This window comes from Prionailurus bengalensis, chromosome D2 (assembly GCF_016509475.1).
Source record: "Prionailurus bengalensis isolate Pbe53 chromosome D2, Fcat_Pben_1.1_paternal_pri, whole genome shotgun sequence".
In the NCBI taxonomy this organism is placed as follows: domain Eukaryota; kingdom Metazoa; phylum Chordata; class Mammalia; order Carnivora; family Felidae; genus Prionailurus; species Prionailurus bengalensis.
Window position 1 is genome coordinate 11,395,861 of NC_057351.1, and position 20,618 is coordinate 11,416,478.

Consider the following 20,618-nt stretch of genomic DNA (forward strand, 5'->3'; position numbering starts at 1 on the left):
CAGCAATCAGTCAAGAAAAAGAAATAAAAGGCATCCAAATTGGTAAGAAAGAGGTAGAACTATTTTCAAAAGACACGATGCATCAAACTAAAGATTCCATTAAAAAAAAAAAGCCACTAGAACTGATAAATGAATTCAACGAAGTCACAGGATACAAAATTGACATACAGAAATATTTTCCTTTTTTTCCATTTTTTTTTAAATTTTAGAGAGAGAGCACATATGTAAGCAGAGGAGAGGGGGAGAAGGGAAGAGGCAGAGAGAGCCCCAAGCAGGCTCCATGCTCACTGAGAAGCCCGAAGCAGGGCTCCATCCCATGACTAAAATCATGACCTGAACTGAAATCAAGAGTCAGTCGCTTAAGTGACTGTGAACCACGGAGGCGCCCCATGTTGCATTTCTATACACTAATAATAAAGAAACAAAAAGAGAAATTAACAATCCCATTTAAATTATACCAAAAATAGGGGCACCTGGGTGGCTCAGTCGATTAAGCCTCCAACTTTGGCTCAGGTCACGATCTCACGGTTCATGAGTTGGAGCCCCGTGTTGGGCTCTGTGCTGACAGCTCGGAGTCTGGAGCCTGTTTCAGATTCTGAGTCTCCCTCTCTCTCTCTCTGCACTGCCCCCCAACTTGTGCTCTGTCTCCCTCTCTCTCAAAAGTAAGTAAACATTAAAAAAATTTTTAAATCATACCAAAAATAATAAAATACCAAAAGAGTGAAAGAATTATACTCTGAAAACAATAAAACAATGATGATAGCAATTTATGATGACACAGACAAATGGAAAGATATTCCATCCTCATGGACTAGGAGAACAAATATTGTTAAAATGCCCACACTACCCAAAGCAATCTACAGACTCAATGCAATTGCTATCAAAACACCAACACAGGGGCGCCTGGGTGGCTCAGTCAGTTAAGCGTCCGGCTTCAGCTCAGGTCATAATCTCACGGTCCGTGAGTTCGAGCCCCGCGTCAGGCTCTGTGCTGACAGCTCAGAGCCTGGAGCCTGTTTCAGATTCTGTGTCTCCCTCTCTCTGTGACCCTCCCCCGTTCATGCTCTGTCTCTCCCTGTCTCAAAAATAAATAAACGTTAAAAAAAAAAATTAAAAAAAAAAAAAACACCAACACAGAACAAGAACAAACCATCCTAAAATGTGTATGGAACCACAAACGACCCTGAATAGCCAAAGCAATCTGGAAAAAGAACAAAGCTGGAGGTATCACAATCCCAGATTTCAAGTTACATCACAATGCTGTAGTAATCAAAACAGTATGGTACTGGCACAAAAACAAACCCATCGATCAACAAAACAATAAAAAACCCAGAAATGATCCTGCAATTATATGGTCAATTAATCTGTGACAAAGCAGAAAAGAATATCCAATGGGAAAAATACAGTCTCTTTAACAAATGCTGCTGGAAAAATGGGACAACAACATGCAGAAGAATGAAACTAGACCACTTTCTTATACCATACACAAAAGCAAACTCAAAATGGAATAAAGACATAAATGTAAGGGGCACCTGGGTGGCTCAGTCAGTTAAGCATCTGACCCTCAGTTTCAGTTCAGATCATGATCTCACGGTTTCATGAGTTCGAGCCCCACATCGGGCTGTGCACTGATGGTGTGGAGCCTGCTTAAGATTCTGTCTCTCCCTTTCCCTCTCTCTCTGCCCCTCCCCTACTCATGCTGTCTCTGTCTCTCTCAAAATAAATAAATAAACTTGAAAAAAAAATTTTAAAAAGCCATAAATCTAAGACCTGAAACCATCAAAATCCTAGAAGAAAACATAGGCAGTAATTTCATTGACACCAACCAAAGAAACATTTTTCTACATATGTCTCCTAAGGCAAGGGAAGCCAAAGTAAAATTAAACTATTGGGTCTATATCAAAATAAAAACCTTTCACACGGTGAAAGGAATCATCAACAAAATGACAAAGGCAACCTACTAAATGGGAAAAGATATTTGCAAATGATATATCTGATAAGGGGTTACTATCTAAAATATTTAAAGAACTTGTACAACTCAACACCAAAAAAACCACAAACAATCCAATTAAAAAATAGGCAGAGGAAGTAAACACATATTTTTCCGAAGACAATATACAAATGGCCAACAGACACATGAAAAGATGCTCAACATCACTCATCAGCATGGGAATGCAAATCAAGACCACAATCACATATCACCATACACCTGTCAGAAGGGCTAGAACCAAAAAAGACAAGAAATGACAAGTGTTGGTGAGGATACAGGGTAAAAGGAACCCTTGTGTGATGTTGCAAACTGATTCAGTAACTGTAGAAAACAGTATGAAGGTGCCTCAAGAAGTTAAAAATAAAATTATCATATGGTCCAGTAATTCCACTACTTGGTATTTACAAAAAAAAAAAAAACCCAAAATATAATTTGAACTGATATATGTACCTCTCTGTTTATTGCAGGATTATTTATGATAGCCAAGATCCTGAAGCATCTGTGATTGTTCATCCACAGATGAATGAATAAAGATGCGATACATATACACAATGGAATCTTACTCAACCTTAAAAAAGAAATCTTGTCATTTCTAACCATGTGATGGATAGAGTGTTTTATGCTAAGAGAAATAAGTCAGTCAGAGAAAAACAAATACCATATGATTTCACTCGTATAGACTTTAAGAAACAAAACAAATGAACAAAGAAAAGAGAGACAAACACACACACTTTAAGAAACAAAACAAATGAACAAAGACACACACACACACACACACACACACACACACACACACACACACACACAAGACTGACTCTTAAATACAGAGAACAAATTGGTGCTTGCCAGACGGGATATGGATGAGGGGATGGGTGAAAAAAACTTTGCTGGAAGATAACTGTAGATTCACATGCCGTTGAAAGAATAGAGAAAAGTATTTCTGAACATTTTGTTCTTGAACTTGTCTAGTTTCTCCTAACAATAATGTTTTTAAAAATATAGAAGTCTCTCATCAAGAATATTGGCTTTGAGGGGTGCCGGGGTGGCTCCACTGGTTAAGCGTCTGACTTCAGCTCATGATCTCATGATCTCAACATTCGTGAGTTTGAGCCCCACATCGGGCTCTGTGCTGACAGCTCGGAGCCTGGAGCCTGCTTCAGATTCTGTGTCTCCTTCTTCTCCCCCTCCCCAGCTCACGCTCTGTCTCTTTCTTTCTCAAAAATAAACATTAAAAAATTTTAAAATATATATATATTGGCTTTGATACAATCCCCAATCTTATATTTACCCAGTTCTGCTTTTATTACATTCTACACCATGTTGTCATTTGTGTTAGTTCCTGATCCTCATCAGTGGGAAGGTCCTGTGCCACAAAGAATCCTCATATTCCGTTTTGTAACTACATGCTCTTCCTTCTCTCTCCCCACTCTCGCTTCCCTAACTCTGGACAACCACTCCCTTCCATTTCTAAGCTTCAACATTTCAAAAATGTTATAAAAATGGAATCTTAGAGTATGTAAGATGCTTGGATTGATATTTTTCACTCAGCATAATTGCCTGAAGATTCATGCAAGTTGCTATATTGACAGGGCACTGCTCTTAATTGCTGAGTAATATTCTCTGCTATGGTTATACCACTGATGGTTCAGTAATTCATGAGCTGAAGGACATTTGGGGTGATTCCAGTTTTTGGCTGTTACAAAAAAGCTACTTCACACTAAATATTTCTGTATATTACATTTATACACAATACTGTATGTAAATATATATATATGTGTACATACATACATATATATACACATATATATGTGTATATATACACACACGTGTGTGTGTGTGTGTGTGTGTGTGTGTGTGTGTGTGAATACAGTTTTCATTTCTTTGGGATAAACTCCCAGGGGTCAAATTGCTAGGTCACGTGGTAGTGTATGCTTAGTTTTTAAAGCAAGTGTCAAAATGTTTTCCAGAATAGGGGTACCACTCTGCAAGCCATTTATGAGTGGTTCAGTTTCTCTGCATCCTCACCAGCACTTGGCTATCAATATTTTTGTTGGTTTTGGTCAATCTGTATATTGATGATGCCTAATGATTATTAGTCATTTACCACAATGACTAATGATGCTATACATTTTCTCATGAGCTTACTTGCAATCTATATGCCCTCTTCGTGAAATAGCAGCTCTTGTATTTTGCCCATTTTTTAATGACGTTGTTTTGTTGTTGTTGTTTTTTTGTTTTTTACTGCCAAGCTTTGAGAGTTCTTTATGTATTTTTAGATGTTAGTCCTTCATTGGAATTAGGACCTGCCAATATTTTCTGCCCCTCTAGAACGTGTCTTTTCATCTTCTCCACATGGGCATTTATAGAACGAACACAAAGTTTCTCATTTCGATGAGGTCCAGTTTATCAATGTTTTCTTTTCATGAAGTTGTGGTTTCAATGTTAACTTTTAAAAGTCCATGATCCTCAAGATTTTTTTTCTATTTTTTCTGAAAGTTTCATGGTTTTATGTCTTACATTTCTGTCTTTGATCCACTTGGAGTTCTTTTTTTGTGTCAAGTGTGAGGTTTGGGCCAAGGCTATTTATTATTATTATTATTATTATTATTATTCCCCCTTGGGCATCCATTTGCTTCATCCAAATGTCTTTTAAGTTGAAAAATCCCTTCTCATTTTCTTTTCTTTCAGAAACAATCTCTCTCCCTTCTAAGACACTAAAGCACAACAACTTCCTTGAACTTAGTCTTTAGGGAATACAAGTCAGAAAGCGAAGTGCCTTGTACAAAGCTTAAGCTTTCTGGGAAGTCACAAACCTCCCCTTTGGGGGAAAAAAAACACAGGCACCACTGATTGCTTATGTGGGGAAGAATAAGGGAACATACTTCAAAAAAAAATTAACATCACAGAAATCACCCCACAGACAAAATCTTTCCACATTGGCAAGTGTGTGAATTTTCTAGGAAGAATCTGTAATGTGCATCAGATTGTCAAAGATACCCACAACCACCCAATTATGTTTTGAAAATCATGGTTTTCAAGGCTCAGATGCCCGCTACAAGAACGGGGACCCCTTCCATGGACTGATTTGAAGTCAAGGTGCTTCCGGTAGAGAAGACTGAGCCAAGGATGTGGGACTCCCAGGCCCCGAAACAGTATTCTGCTCATTCAGGTTGGCAAGCTGGTTTAGTTAAGACACCTTTTCTTCCCCTCCCCAAAGCAAAGCAGGTAACAGTCTTTCAAGAGTCACCAAAATAACACAAGTGGGGGACCTCTGACCCTGCTGAGTTAGCCAGAGTGGGAGTCAATGCAGGCACCCCACTGCTCTCCTTAAACAACCCAAAGCACACGACTTGTTTTTTCTCCATTTATTTCTTTCACAAATGCAAAAGAATAAGCATTTGTGTGCAGATGCCCACATACATGGCACTATCTAAAAGGTGTACAAGAATGCAGGATGCTACCCTGGCTGAAAAGTAAATAGAAGAGACGAACAATAGGAGACACCGATCGCCAATAAAGATAATAAATGGCAGTATGTGACGAGCGTCATTATTTGTATGGGGCAGTTAAAGACAGTCCCACCACCAGCATGGCCTCAACCAAATTAAGTTCAGCTGTGTTAATGTATTACCAGACCCTGGAGACTGAGGCTTCTTCTATGAATCCTCTGCAAAATAATTAGGTTCACCAAAAAATTACTCACACAGAGCTTCTACTGACAGTTGATACCGAATAGCAGATTCAAACCGATTAGTGCAAAGAGAAGAATGTTTGACTAGCTCGTACAGGCTAACAAGCTTATTGCTTCAAAATCAGAGATGGAGAGAGATTCCTTCCTTCCTTGAGGAAGACTGCTAACCTTCCTCCAAGGGCAGAATGGTAAGAGATGCTTTCTACGATGCAATTTTTTAAAAGACTGTGTTGGCCTTTCCCAGATTAACACTCACTTCTTCCTGAATGTAGTATTGAGATCTCACCAGACAGTGAATTCCTTAAAGACACAGGCTGGCTCTCATTCAAATGCCAACAACATACAAGTCCCTTAATAAGCATTCATGGCATTGAGTGGAAGGGACTGAAAAGCAGGCCCAGGATTAAAAGGTGATTTCAGAATAAAATCCTAAGTGTTGGAGTTTACGCATTTTTCACAGTAGAATTTGGGCGTTGGCTGCAGTCTCCTCCATGCCTATGAGGGCGTTTGCCTCGGCCGCAGGTGCTAAAGCAAACTGCCAAAAGTGTCTACACAGCAACAGTGACCTCAAGAAGTACACATCTACCCGGTGTTGAGAGTAACATTATGTCTCCACTTGGGGGCTGAGTCTGTGACGATATGTCTATTCAAGTTGCTGTCCAAGAGAAAACAGGGATGTTTTGAGAGGATACATCAGAATAAATGCACATGAATCACCGCAAATTAAAAACAGCATAGATACTATAGAGAAGCATGTAAATAGGACTAGAGCAGGAAAACAGCAAAAATATGTCGCTGCTCTTACCTTTCACTCCACCCAAAATACAACCACAAAGTCATCTGGAAGTGAAAAAGGAGAAGCTTTCCTTTCTTTCCTTCTTTCTTTCTTTTTTTCTTGAAAGATACTGCTAACATTCAGATTAAGTGAAGAAACAAAACAGGGCCAAGTGAAAAATCGTCTTGAATTTCATCGAGAAAATAACTGGAGTATTTTTTTATTTTTATTTTTTCAATATATGAAATTTGTTGTCAAATTGGTTTCCATACAACACCCAGTGCTCGTCCCAACAGGTGCCCTCCTCAATACCCATCACCCACCCTCCCCTCCCTCCCACCCCCCCATCAACCTTCAGTTTGTTCTCAGTTTTTAAGAGTCTCTTATGCTTTGGCTCTCTTGCACTCTAACCTCTTTTTTTTTTTTTTCTTCCCCTCCTCCATGGGTTTCTGTTAAGTTTCTCAGGATCCACATAAGAGTGAAAACATACGGTATCTGTCTTGCTCTGTACGGCTTATTTCACTTAGCATCACACTCTCCAGTTCCATCCACGTTGCTACAAAGGGCCATATTTTGTTCTCATTGCCATGTAGTACTCCATTGTGTATATAAACCACAATTTCTTTAACTGGAGTATTTTTTTAATGTTTTGTTTAATTTATTTTTGAGACAGCATGAGCAGAGGAGGGGCAGAGAGAGAGGGAGACACAGAATCCGAAGCAGGCTCCAGGCTCTGAGCTGTCAGCACAGAGCCCGATGCAGGGCTCGAACTCATGACCTGAGCCAAAGTCAGATGCTTAACCCACTGAGTCACCCAGGCACCCCTGAGGATATTTCTTTTTTAATGTTGATTTTTTTTAATTCTATTGTCTCTTTTTTAATTCACTTAAGTGTATAGAACACTTCAATTATTGTTGTTGTTGTTTTTAATTTTTCCTGAAATCCAATCGTTTCAATTCCTGTGAATATTTTTAATCTTTTGCCTTCAAGACCTATACTTTTTCAAATAGTGCATTCTAGCCCCGTCATTCCTTGAGCATGTGGGTTATAGACCGAGTCAGGCTGCTAAATGAGGGCAGGCTGAAATAAGGCCCTGTGCTGTCTGCAGTCTGCAGGGAGTTTAAATTTGGGGAAAAGAGTGAACCTCTCTCAAGGGAGAAGAGGCACAGAAGAGAAAATAGCTCTCCCGATATGTGTTTACTCTTTCATCAAAACTGCTTAGCAAAGCCATCCAGCTCCCATAGCCAGGCTGCCAAGGTACATACGGGTCGTGAAGGGGAACAGGTGCCTGAGAAGCCCTCATCAGATAACTTTATCTCTTTGAACATTTAGGAGCACAGAAGGCAGCTTTATAAGCTTCCTCCGAGGTGGTGACCGAGGGCGTACCAACCCGGCAAGGATATTAGTCATCCGATTGTGTACACAGACATAAACCATGCATCTCTTTCCAAACCAGACTGCGAGACACTTAATTCACGGTATCGAACCCATCTCACTTCTTATCAATTATTTACAACTAAAGCTCATTAAATCACCAAAATATCACAAAAGGGGCAAGGAGGCAAAAAATATTGTCATGCATACATATGGCACAGCTTTTGCCTGCTGAGTCACATGCTGGAAAGCAAATGCAGCATTTATTTCCAGATACTGTCAGAAACAATAACTTAATTGTCCTCCACTGGCAAGTAGGAAGACAGAGCAAGCATACGCAACAGTAATGCCTGATAAAACAGAAACAGAACCACCTCTCTCTGCGGATCAAGCTCTCCCTCCCACTCTCTCCCTCTCTCCCTCTCTCCCGCCCTTCTTCCCTCTCTCCCTCCCTCGAACACACACACAAACACAAACCCTCTCCGCTCCTTTGTCTCCTTTATTTTTCTCCAAAGCCCTTCTCATCACCTTTTATATTATCTGTGGGTGTATGCGTATGTGGGTGCATTTAGAAATAAGTGCATTTATGGTTTCGTTGCCTCATATCCCCACTAGAATGTAACCTCCTTGAGAAAAGAGACATCGCATCTTTTTATACACTGCTATAACCCCAGCACCCAGAACATGATAGTCATTCCACAAATCGTTACTGAATGAATAAAACTACCCATGAACGACACAGCATAACCGGTTTTAACATACAAATGGTGCTTTTCAAAAAACGTTCCTCTAATAACCGGTATCCAAGTCAGAGATCCCAAATAATAATTCCCAATAATATTCCCCCAATTTTTCCACTTTAAAATTCACTAACTTAAGCACGTGGGTGGCTCAGTCAGCGTCTGACTCCTGATTTCAGCTCAGGTCATGATCTCATGGTCTAGGAGTCAGAGCCCCATGTTGGGCTCTGCAATGACAGTGTGGAGCCTACTCGGGACTCTCTCTCTCCCTCTCTCTGCCCCTCCTGTGCTCATGCTCTCTCTCTCTCTCTCTCTCAAAGTAAATAAAACTCAAAGAAAATTCTAAAATTAGAATTAAGTATTAAGTATTAAGTATTAAGAATTAAGAATTTAAGTATTAGAATACTTCAAAGTATGGCATACTTAATTCAGATTGTGCGTATTTCATGCATAAGTAAGTGTATGTGCACATAAAGGAAATGCCTTCGCTGATATTTTATTACACTTCACATAAAAATGGACTGAATAGGATGCAATCCAGTGATAGAATCTAGGACAGAAAATACTCCCCATGTAAAATATGTCATGCTCAAAATGAAAACTGATAATCAGATTTCAAGCTTCCAGAATGAAAGCTTATTTTTAAGTAAATAATTAAAACACGATATTGCTCTGACAAATCCCCGTCTCTCCTTAATATATTCTCACTATCTAAAGAGTCTGGGTCAGAACTAAAAAATTACAATTTAAAGCTGATACTCAAAGTATCCCCCTTTGGCCCAAATGCTCACAACCTCTATAGATTATATTTTTACTGTTATTTAGACAACTCGCATACCTGTGACTTTAGAACCACAGGGTCTTCCTGGAAAAATCTCAAGAAATTTAAGGGGCACCTAGGTGGCTCAGTCGGTTAAGCCCCCAACTTGGGCTCAGGTTATGATCTCAGGGTTCATGAGTTCAAGCCCTGAGTCAGGCTCTGTACTGACAGCTTGGAGCCTGGAGCCTGCTTCGGGTTCTGTGTCTCCCTCTCTCCCTGCCCTTCCCTCACTCACACACACACACTCTCTCTCTCTCTCAAAAAATAAACAAAACAATCTTTTTTAAAGAAATTTAAAATAAAACTATCGTGATGCTATATTTCATGAGTAATGTCAGAATTCAATCCATAAACATAAGATGAGCAAGAAGAATGAAGAAAACCTATGAATTTAGTTTAGCTTGAGTAGGAGCTCAGTCCACCATTCAGTTCCACTTAACTGTATGGGCCACTGTCTGCTCTTCGTTCTAAGAGTTTTTATTAATACCCTCATGAGAATGCCTAGGTAATTACTTCCACATACAAGCCTAAATGTGAAGAGGAAACTAAAGATAACTCCATTGGTCTCTGGTATTACAGAACCCATCCCCAAACTGCATGTTCAATTGCTATAATTATAGCTGTGTCTATTCAACAACCGTCAACGGATTGGGGCACAGGCAGGACGACGTATCCATTCGGGAACAAGGCACTGATGACCGACGCGTTCCTAAATTACTCGAAAGTAAATGTCGCTTCTGGCCATCTCCTTACTTCCACTTCTTATGACAAATCTGGTTTGACCTTAGTTCTTTGACTTTCACAACGTGACGCGAGTACTGAGCGTAAGCAGATCACAAGTATGGCACAGAGCTGTGAGGTAAAAGAATTCTTTCACATATTTCCCTAGAATTCCTCCAGGTTTCAAGTGGCTGTCCAAAAATCAAATTATTTCCACTTCTTTTTTTTTAAGCGAATCAAAATATATATTCTTCGGTTATCATGATGCGTTTCTCCCCCAGCAGAGATTCAAATCAATTAAAGAGCTACTGTCTCCAGACTGAGTTGCCCTTTGCCCCCCGCCCCCCGCCCCCTGGGTCACTGAAGAGACTGAAATGACTCCGGGTCAGAACAAAGGGGGATAAAGACATTTCGACACAATGATAGTAACAAGACTTGAGTGCAGTGCGAATGTAAAATTTAAGAAATCATTTTTCTTGTGACATGCAACTAAATGCCCAATCTCACTATTTCATCAAGACAAGTCTAACTATCCTTCCTTAAGCAACACCCCTTAGGTTGTTGCTGCCTATTTCTGACTCATTTTCTCCCTCAAGCCATGATCTGACATCTCTTTAAATCTAATTTCACCCGCATAAACATACTGTGCACAGGGCACAAACGGATGTGTTCTTACTGACATCACTCCCTAGAAAGAGCAGTGATTTGCTGAACTGAATACATATTGAGAGTAATTTGACACAGACATTAACAACATTAACTCAAGAATGATATGAGAAAGGACAGATGTCAACATGTATGCAATGGGACAGCAGATCCAGAACAATAATAAAATATCTTTGAAATGCCCGCTAGTTTTCCCTGCAGTAATAACCAGCTACCTACACAATCAGTAGAAAACCCACCCTATAAATGCCCCGCTCAAGAAAACACCTATTTAGGGGCGCGTGGGTGGCTCAGTCCGTTGAGCGGCCGACTTTGGCTCAGGTCATGATCTCGCGGTTTGTGAGTTCGAGCCCCGCGTCGGGCTCTGTGCTGACGGCTCGGGGCCTGGAGCCTGCTTCAGATTCTGTCTCCCACTCTCTGCCCCTCCCCCATTGTGCTGTCTCAGTCTCTCTCAAATAAATAAATAAACTTAAATAAAAAAACAAACACACACCTATTTAACCTACAGGTTCTCTAGTGTCCAGGAGAACTGGAAAACTGTAGTCATTGCCAGTGAGCTTAGCTGAGGAACTCTGGGGTCTCTCTGCCACTGAATATTCTCATCGGAGGATGAAAATATTCAACTATTCAAACAAAAACTCTGCTCATCCATTTCTGGCTTCTGAACCTTAGCAAGAATCAGGAGTCCTTCCTCACCCACACCTACTCCATTCAATTCAAAGAACAGAGGATTTTTCTCGATATAGTTTAGCCTCGCTTCTTCCAAAGCCTATGCTCTAGTAAGCTTTCATCCACATGCCCAGGGTCCCTCAGATTCTCCCATATCTGACTAAATCCTGCTCTTCCATCTAAATAATAATGACAGCGACAGCGAAATCTGCTGATCTCTTATTGCGCATCAAGTATTTTCCACGCATTGTCCCACTGAATCTTCCCAGCTCATACTTAAGCTGCATTTCACAGTGGAGAAAAGCAATTCTTAAAGAAATTAAGTCACCTGCACAAGTCACCCAATTAGGAAGTGGCAGAGGTGAGGCCCAAACCCAGGTGTGTGTAGCTCCAGAGGCTTAACTACCAATCTCTCGTGTCTGTAGAAACAATAGAAGGGCTCTAAGAAGCATCACTTGCTCTAAGTGCTTCCTTTAACAAATCAGAGAATAAATTCCCCAATGACTAGGACAGGACCTCTTTTTGCTCCTAAGTTTATATAAACATATCACCGCATTTAACACACCTGCCTCCCAATCTTCCCTTGGCTTCCATGACTAGCCTCCCTGGTTCTCTACCTGGCTACCATGCAGACTCTTCTTTGTCTGTCCACATCCCAAATGTCAGCGTGCTCTGGGATACCATCCTTGGCCTCCTCTCTGGAGGAGAGGCCTATTCCAAGGCTTTGCGGCCTTTTTAAAGCAATGCCCCAAACTGATCAACACATCCCCCTAATTCCAGCTCTGCCCTCCCTATGTAGGACCCTCATTCCTTCAACTATCCCCTGGGCACTTGGACTTTACATTCAGGTCAAGCTCTAAGTAAATGACTCAAAAATTCCAACTTCCTGCTTAATGTCCCACGGACCCTCTGTAGTTACCAGTATCCAAACTTTACTCAAGCCTTACTATGAAAACTGAATGTCTCCTAATAATCTTTACCACCATCTCTCTTTACTCCAGCCAGAAACAGCAGGACACCCTGGATCAGATACACTCCCTCATGCTCCACACTGGTTTATCTCTAAACCAGTCAACGTGACCTAAAATGTCTCTGTTCCAGATAGAGCTCTCCATTCTGATGGCCACCCTCCAGGTAAAGCTTCTCCCTTCCTCTTGCACGAGTGCCTACAACAGCCTTCTCCTGGTTTCCCTGATTTGGACTCTCCTCATGGGTGACCCAACCTTCTCCTGCCCGTTAAGACCTACTATTCCTTTACAAGAGACCTGACCATTTCACCCCCACCCCACCCTCCTTCCTAACTACCTCAGAGTAAAAACGAGCCCATGGTAATGATACCAAGGATCCTTCAAAAGCTGACCACACTGCTCTCTCTTGTCTGGTCTGTACCTCCGATTCCATCCTGCTCCCGGTCACTCTGGAAGAGCAGCTATTTCCACAATACATCCCTTTGAGTCTTCTGTGTTTTCTTCTGTTTGGAATTAATTCCTCAAACCAAGTGCCTTTTGAATTCCCTCTCATCTTGTAGACAAACCCTATCAACACCATCAACATCTTCTTCCCAACTTACTACCAGTGGCATTTTTCATTTAGGGAATTTTCCAGGCTGTGCATGCCACTCTTCACCATAAGCCAGGTCTTCCTGGTAAGAGAGGTACAACTACAACCGAGGCCTCAAAGTGACTTCTCCCAAGGTTAAACAGCTAGTTAAATGAGTATTAACTTTCAGCGTGCCTGGGTGCCTCAGTTGGTTGAGCATCTGACTCTCGATTTCGGCTCAGGTCATGATCTTGTGGATGGTGGGATCGAGCCCTGTGTAGGGCTCTGCACCAGCTTTGGGCAGCCTGCTTGGGATTCTCTTTCTCTCTGCCCCTCCCCAAGTTGCTCTCTCTCCCTCCCCACCCCTCTCTCTCTTTCCCAATAAATAAACTAAAAAGAAAAAGTGAGTGTTAACTTTCTAAATGTTCTCTATATCAAAGTTACAAAACTGAACATGTATTAAATAATAGTCGCCTCACTATATAGGTTCATATTATGAGAAATGTCCAAAGACTTAAAAACACATAATAAACCATCCACACAACGTCTTCTCTCATAGTACTCTCATAAATGTGTGTTCAACTCACTATGGATCCATTAATTCATAAAGCAAAGCACGACATTCAAACCATCCTAAATATTCTATGGTTTTGGATTATTTATGCACTTTCCCCAGTGACTCCCCAGAGGACTTCAGTCTCAGCCCAGTACCAACAAATATTACCATCAGAGAGGTGTTATAATCACATAAAATATTAGGGAGAGTGGTCGATTTTATCATGTATGTCAGTAAGTGGGAAGTAATAGGAAAAGGTCCCAAACTTTTGTGCAATTTGAGAACTCTGACTTTAAAACTGAATTTGAGACTAAACATGCCAGAAAGAAATCAAAAGTAAGGAACACGTAATGAAGCTTTAAGTAGTTTAATGTGTTCACTCCTCCCACTCAGTGTATTTTAGTCCATACTTCTGACCATGTTTTATTTATATCAAAATTTTCAGCAATTCTACCAATAGGTAATAAAAAATAAAACATAAGAAAAAAACTTCTATAGAGGCCAACACATGGATTGCTTCAGTGGACAGAGGAGTGTTAGTGGCCCATTTTCTATTAAGCGAAGGGTCTTAATTTGAAAACTGTACAAGGGGGCGCCTGGGCGGCTCAGTCGGTTGAGCGTCCAACTTCAGCTCAGGTCATGATCTCATGGTTTGTAAGTTCAAGCCCCCCATCAGGCTCTGTGCTGACAGCTCAGAGTCTACAACCTGCTTCGGATTCTATGTCCCATTTCTTTGCCCCTTCCTTGCTTGTGTTCTGTCTCACTCTGTCTCTCAAAAATAAATAAATGTTAAAAAAAAACTTTTTAAAATAATAAATTAAAAAATAAAAATTGCATCAAGGCAAGACTCAGATACACCAGCTTGGTACCAACCTCCGCTGCTCTTCACCGTGTTCTCCCGAAGGGACAGTGAGGCATTCATCCATGTGTCCATGCAACAACCTGAGGACGTCACCACCAATTAGATACCCTGTAAGGATTGAAATTCAGGCACATTTGAACTGTCGTGGTCAGATGCCGATAGCCAGGCAGATCATCTGGTCCAATCTTCTATTTGCACAGACAGAGAAACAGAAGTTCAGTGAGGCTTAAGTATCTAGCCAAAATCTGCCTGCCGCCTCTGAGCGCAGGGTTCCCAAGTCCCACTGTCCGTGATGTTCCTGCTAGAAAACATGACCTCGATCCCAGAAAAGCCTCCGTTCCGCATACAAACATGGAGAGGCTCAGATCTGAACCTATGTAAACGAGGATGATCAGAACAGATGCAGAGATTAACCTGACGCATAAACACTGCCGTGGTCTGGCTCTAAGCCCCCCAACCCTGGAAGGTGAGAAGCCTCCCTATTAGCCTCACTGAACAATACTCTGAGGCCAAAACACTGGAGAAAACAACACCTAGAGAGCAAGCACATACAGCACACACAAATAAGTGAAAGGTGGCAGCACAAAAAAAAGAAAATCAATCTTAACACAAACTTCACTTTTAAACAGCAATCGAAACAAGATTCTTAAATGTCACGTATCTGCATTCCAGAATATTTTGACACAAAATGCCCTGATTAACAATCTGCTCATTATCACAATTCCAGGGATGACTGTCAACCATGGATCAAGGACAAGCCCTCTAATTGAAGTGGAGTTTTTTGTTGTTGTTGTTGTTGTTGTTTTTACCTTGGGCGGCTTCACTTCCTGAGCTGATTGGGGCCACGCTCCAGAGAGTCTGCTGGAAAGCGGCATCCACGTGTAAGCTGCCATTGCCGTAAGACAAATGCTGTGGGAGAGGCAAAAGAGGGCATCTCTTCAGGCTTTTCGAAAGTCTTACTACGTAAGGGCTTCCGGAAGCTCGAACTTAACACTGCCGATTTGGGAATGTCCACTGAGAACATCTATTTCGATCCTGTCACTCAGGCATTAAGAGACTAGTAGGAAAAAAAAAGTTAGAGCTCCTATTTGACTTTAGGTATTTTTGAGCTTCATTCTAAGAGTGACTAACAGAAGCCACTAATCAGAAACACACACACAAAACTACTAAAATCAATTCATGCATTAAAACAGACCATTTTGCTTTGCAGTTCACTGATGGACAAAACTTGACAGAGAGCGGTCACTCACCATCGAAATTATAATTAAGTTTTCTACATATCACACTGTGACAGTTTTTGGACGGTGAAATAGGTAAATTCTAAGGGACTTTCACAGGGTCCTTGGAGAACTTTAATCTGCAATTTGATATGGCAGCCAGTAAGTGGCAATATTTCCTAATAGGTAGCTAACCAGCACACTCCATTTCCTCCAAAATTCAGATACTACAAATTTCAGATTTCCCTTCTTAAAAACAGAAATGTACTAAAATAATATCGCATTTCCCACTGAAGAGTCATAATATATGAGTTTTCAAATAATTAGTAAAGAAAAACAAAATTATGAGTAACCTTGCTCATTTTACTGATCACTACTTGGCTGATTCTAGATTTTCAAACACACATAGAACAACCACTTTTTCCTTAGAGTCATTTCGGGTAAACATCACCAATACTCCTGTAATGTTTCTGCAACACTTTTCCAATGCTGATGACAGCCTAAGCCTTTAAGGTCTTTAATTGTGCCAAATTTTTCCCAGAAATCTGACCCTCTTCGTTAAATGAAGGACAATCACGAAGCAGTCACGGGGCGTTCCCGTGCTCCACGGGGCATTGAATATCCTAAACAGACTCTCAAGTCACCGGCAAAAACAGGTAAGTCACTATCTTTCTCTTGGGAACAAAATCAAAGAAAATTTTGACATTTGACACTTAGGTGGTCATCTTATCAATAATCTTTCCAATCAACAAGATTCAAAGTTTCCCTGTCGATGCATCATACTTAGCAATAACTTGCTCTGATCTTCTCGTCTTGGCTCACCATCTGCCTTTTTACAACCTTGTCACCTCAGCCTGTCCTTTGGACACCAAATCCCAGTGGACATTCGTTATTGAATTTCTTCCCCAATATGAGACTCCTTTAACTACTTACAGATAAATTCGTACATGCTCTGCTTCCATAACTAAGGAAGCCATATTTTCCTTCAGAGCAGTCACAGTGATGTAACTGTTCCGTGTATTTTCTTTCCCCATCTCATAAGCTATTAGACACAGGTTCACAACTGTATACCTCATATCAAGCAGCATTGTTCACTAAGCAAGAATGTGAAGAAGTCACCCAAACCTTTAAAATCAAAGTAGCATCAAACAAAAAAAAAAATCTGAAGTTACTCTATGAATATTCCCATTTCAATGACCTGAGTCAAAGTAACAGCGCGCGCACACACACACACACACACACACACACACACACACATCCATGTGGATTTTACCAAACCATGAGAAGATGACTCAAAATACCAATGCCTATATCTTTATTTGAATTGAAGTGAAAGCTCACACCATATGATGATAAATTATCGTCGTCTGTCAACACATCACGTTTCACTGAATACGCTACGTATCAAGCACTGTGTTAAATATCAGTAGGTCACATGCTGTACCCTAAGTACACTTGTAACACGGAAGGGAAGGTAAAGTACGTGCATATTTTGAGGTAATACTTTAAGGTAAAATAAATATACGTTTCAATGTTAGGTGAACTGTAATTGAAGCGGTCCAGGAATTGAAACGAGACAGCACCTTGGCCAACGTAACCGGAACAGAGCTCGCTGCACTGAGCCTTGAGGACAGACAGCACTGGCACAAGAGAGAAGGCATTCCACATGGGATGAGAGCGTGAGGGGCCAGTAGGACTGCTTGGTCTGGGCCTCACATTTCTGGGTTTAGAGATGCTGTCTGCGAGTAAGTTTGTACATACATCGGATGCGGGTATGTATATTAGTAAGGTTAATGTGCTAAAGTAAATATTTAAAACATGCCAACATTTTCTATGAAACAATTTACATTTTGTAAGCCAGTTTGGAGGTTTTCATTTTTAATATGCCAGAAACCTCATAAATGGAAGTGGCCTGGACCTCTTTGTTCCTCTAAGAGGCTCTGATAAGGGGAATGTTATGACACAGAGACGGGGGTACCCAAAGGGACAGACATATGGGAACACAGGATACAGCAGAGAGTTCCATGTTGGGGGCTGAGACCATATACTTAGTAATACAGTGAGATAATGGATCAGCAGATAAACAGGTACCAGAACATGGGAGCACCTTATGCTTCAGACAATAAGGAGCTGCTGGGGGCACCTGGGTGGCTCAGTCGGTTAAGCATCCAACTTCAGCTCAGGTCATGATCTCATGGTCTGTGGGTTCGAGCCCCGCATCGGGCTCTGTGCTGACAGCTCAGAGCCAGGAACCTGCTTCAGATTCTGTGTCTCCCTCTCTCTCTCTGCCCCTCCCCCACTCATACACCCCCCCCCCCGTCAAAAATAAATAAACATTAAAAAAATTTTAAAAAAATTAAGGAGTGCTAGGGGCACCTGGGTGGCTCAGTAGGTTAAGCATCCGACTTCAGCTCAGGTCATGATCTCGCAGTTCATGAGTTCGAGCCCGGTGTGGGGCTCTATGCTGATAGCTCAGATCCTGGAGCCCGCTTCAGATTCTGTGTCTCCCTCTCTCTCTGCCCATCCCCCACATTCTCTGTCTCTGTCTCTCTCTCTCTCTCTCTTTCAAAAATAAAATAAGCATTAAAAAAATAATAGTAAGGAGCTGCTGTAGTGAAAAATAATGGGGGTGGGGAGGAGGGTTAAGACGTAATTTTCAAATCCTATCTAAACCTAAAGATAAATAATACATACGAGAGGACCATAAAAATATGAAAGTTTCAATCTGCTGAATAAAGTCCAAAAAATGTCCTTAAGGTCGTATTGCAGCACATAAACTTACTTAATAATGCCCACTCTTCTCAAGAAAATATTCTCTGGGCATAATTATTCTGGATGTCTCTAATTAATTTTGCTGCCTAAACAGCTAAGGGAAATCTAAAGACACACAACATCGTCAGACCTGTCGGATGAAATATTCAGAAAGCAGTAAGAGTTGCAATTACTGAAACTAAGACGAGTTGTCCTTAAAGCAAAACAGATGTTGTCAGAGGTTGAAAGCAAAGTTGGCCTTAGGCTGAAACATGTAACTATTCTAGAATTTATATGCTTACAGTAGCATCAACCCACCAGCAAAAGTGGAGGGGCCTGGGGCCTCCTCCGCTCCTTCATGTCACCGTGACCTTTGTGTTAGTGACTCTTCAGATCGAATACACACAGGAGTCAGCTGAGGATCTTGTCCAAACATGCATATTTGAACCCAGGAAGTGTGGAGGGGCCAACCAAGGCTGCTGGCCCCAAAACGGTGTTTTGAGTAAGAGGACATTGTATGATAGAATCACAAAATCTCAGAAGTAAGAGAGGATATTATAAATCATCTTATGGGAGTTCTTTTTTTTTTTTTTAATATTTACTTATTTTTGAGAGAGAGAGACACAGACAGAGCCTGAGTAGGGGAGGGGCAGAGAGCAAGGGAGACACAGAATCTGAAGCAGGCTCCAGGTTCTGAGCTGTCAGTACAGAGCCCAACATGGGGCTCAAACCTATAAACCATGAGATCATGACCTGAGCTGAAGTTGGACATTTAACCGACTGAGCCACCCACACTCCCCTATGGGAGTTCTTAACCAAAACTCCACTTAGACAACGTCTAGTTTTCCTTGTAATCCTATGTATATGTTTCATGTATTTTAAAATATTGATGACAAGCGGTCAATAAGCTTCATCAGATTACCAAAGGGGTCTATGGCCCCTAAATTTTTAGGAATATCTGAATTCGACCCTTATGGGATGCATTCATTCAACACAAATATTTCTCTCTTAAGTGTCAGGCACCTGGGTCCTGGTGAGCAACATTCTGGATACATTAGCATCCAGTGACAGGAAACACAAGTACATAAGACATATTACCCCTCGGGCTTCATTTTCTCTGTCTGAGAAAAAATGAGGGGCACAGAATAGACACTCTTTCCGAAAGGAATAGTCTATGATTCCATCATTGGAGCCACAGAGAGAGAGAGAGAAAAAAGGCTCAAAGTAAATAAAAATGGTTGCTGCAAAATAATTAGCTTGAAAAGATTTATGATCGCTGTCCTTTTTAGTTATCAGTATTTTATGCAACTTGAGGAAATTCAGCAACTTCTTATGTAGTCAAAACACCTTGTACTTCTTATGAGAAATTCAGAGATGGGTAGGGGAATGGTGGGGAAATTCTTATGAACCCGAGAATGCCTTATTTAAGCATCTGCCGACCACTCTTTAGATTGTGGGGTTCAGCTTTGCCTAATTACTTTCAGACAATGGCAACATTTTCATGGATCTTTAAAAAATCTGTATGTTTCTATAGGTGACCTAATTAAGAAAAAATTAATCAAAAAATCAATGTTTCCAATGCAAGTAATCCAATCCATGGATTGAAGACTTCTGTGTGTACCAGGGTGATCTGATGTCTTTCTAAACCAATAAAAGTTGTTGTGTATGCTTTACTTTGTTCAGTTTGAAATAGATTCACAGTCAGCACTACCTACATGGCCATGTTTTCTCTATTTTCAGTTGTGTATCTGTCTTATATTTAAGCTGCTTTGTCAATTCTTCTTAAAAGAAAAAAAGTAAACAGTTCCAATAGGGACACAGGGATTTTGTTTTTCTTCTTGCATATCCTGAAAAGAGGATGAAGGTATCATTCCGTATGAGAATATGAAACAGCAAGGTGAGAAAAGACCATATTTGGATGAGCGGTTTGCAACAACTTATTTCTAGAAATAAGGCCCCTTATTCCTTGGAAATCATGTGCAGAGAAGCAACATACGGAGTAGAGGGCACAGCCTGGGCTGCTTGGTGTCCAACACAGCGCCCTCTTCTGTCCACGGGGCACGGCTGCAGAGGACAGGGTGAAAATCAATCATGTAAAGTCAATTTTACCCATTAGCACCCCAGCAGTTGTAAGCTTTATTAGAGTACCTAAAGCCCAATGCAGCTTAACCATCTCTGTTAGTGGAGGAAAACTAGATCAAAGGTCCACAGGCACTAATGACTAGAAAGTTATAAAATCAATGGCTGG

At 41.0% G+C, this 20,618-nt stretch overlaps 1 protein-coding gene across 11 annotated transcripts in view; it reads right to left on the reverse strand.

The window, feature by feature from the left end:
* The window catches only part of RYR2 (ryanodine receptor 2), a 756,924-nt gene that overhangs the window by 416,367 nt on the left and 319,939 nt on the right, over positions 1-20,618 (reverse strand). For all 11 annotated transcript variants that reach the window (XM_043596215.1, XM_043596214.1, XM_043596207.1 and 8 more), the window contains 2 exons: positions 15,212-15,311; positions 14,414-14,510 (listed from right to left, as the gene is read on the reverse strand). In XM_043596215.1, coding sequence (XP_043452150.1) covers positions 14,414-14,510; positions 15,212-15,311 — 197 coding nt within the window. The remainder of the gene's footprint in view (positions 1-14,413; positions 14,511-15,211; positions 15,312-20,618) is intronic.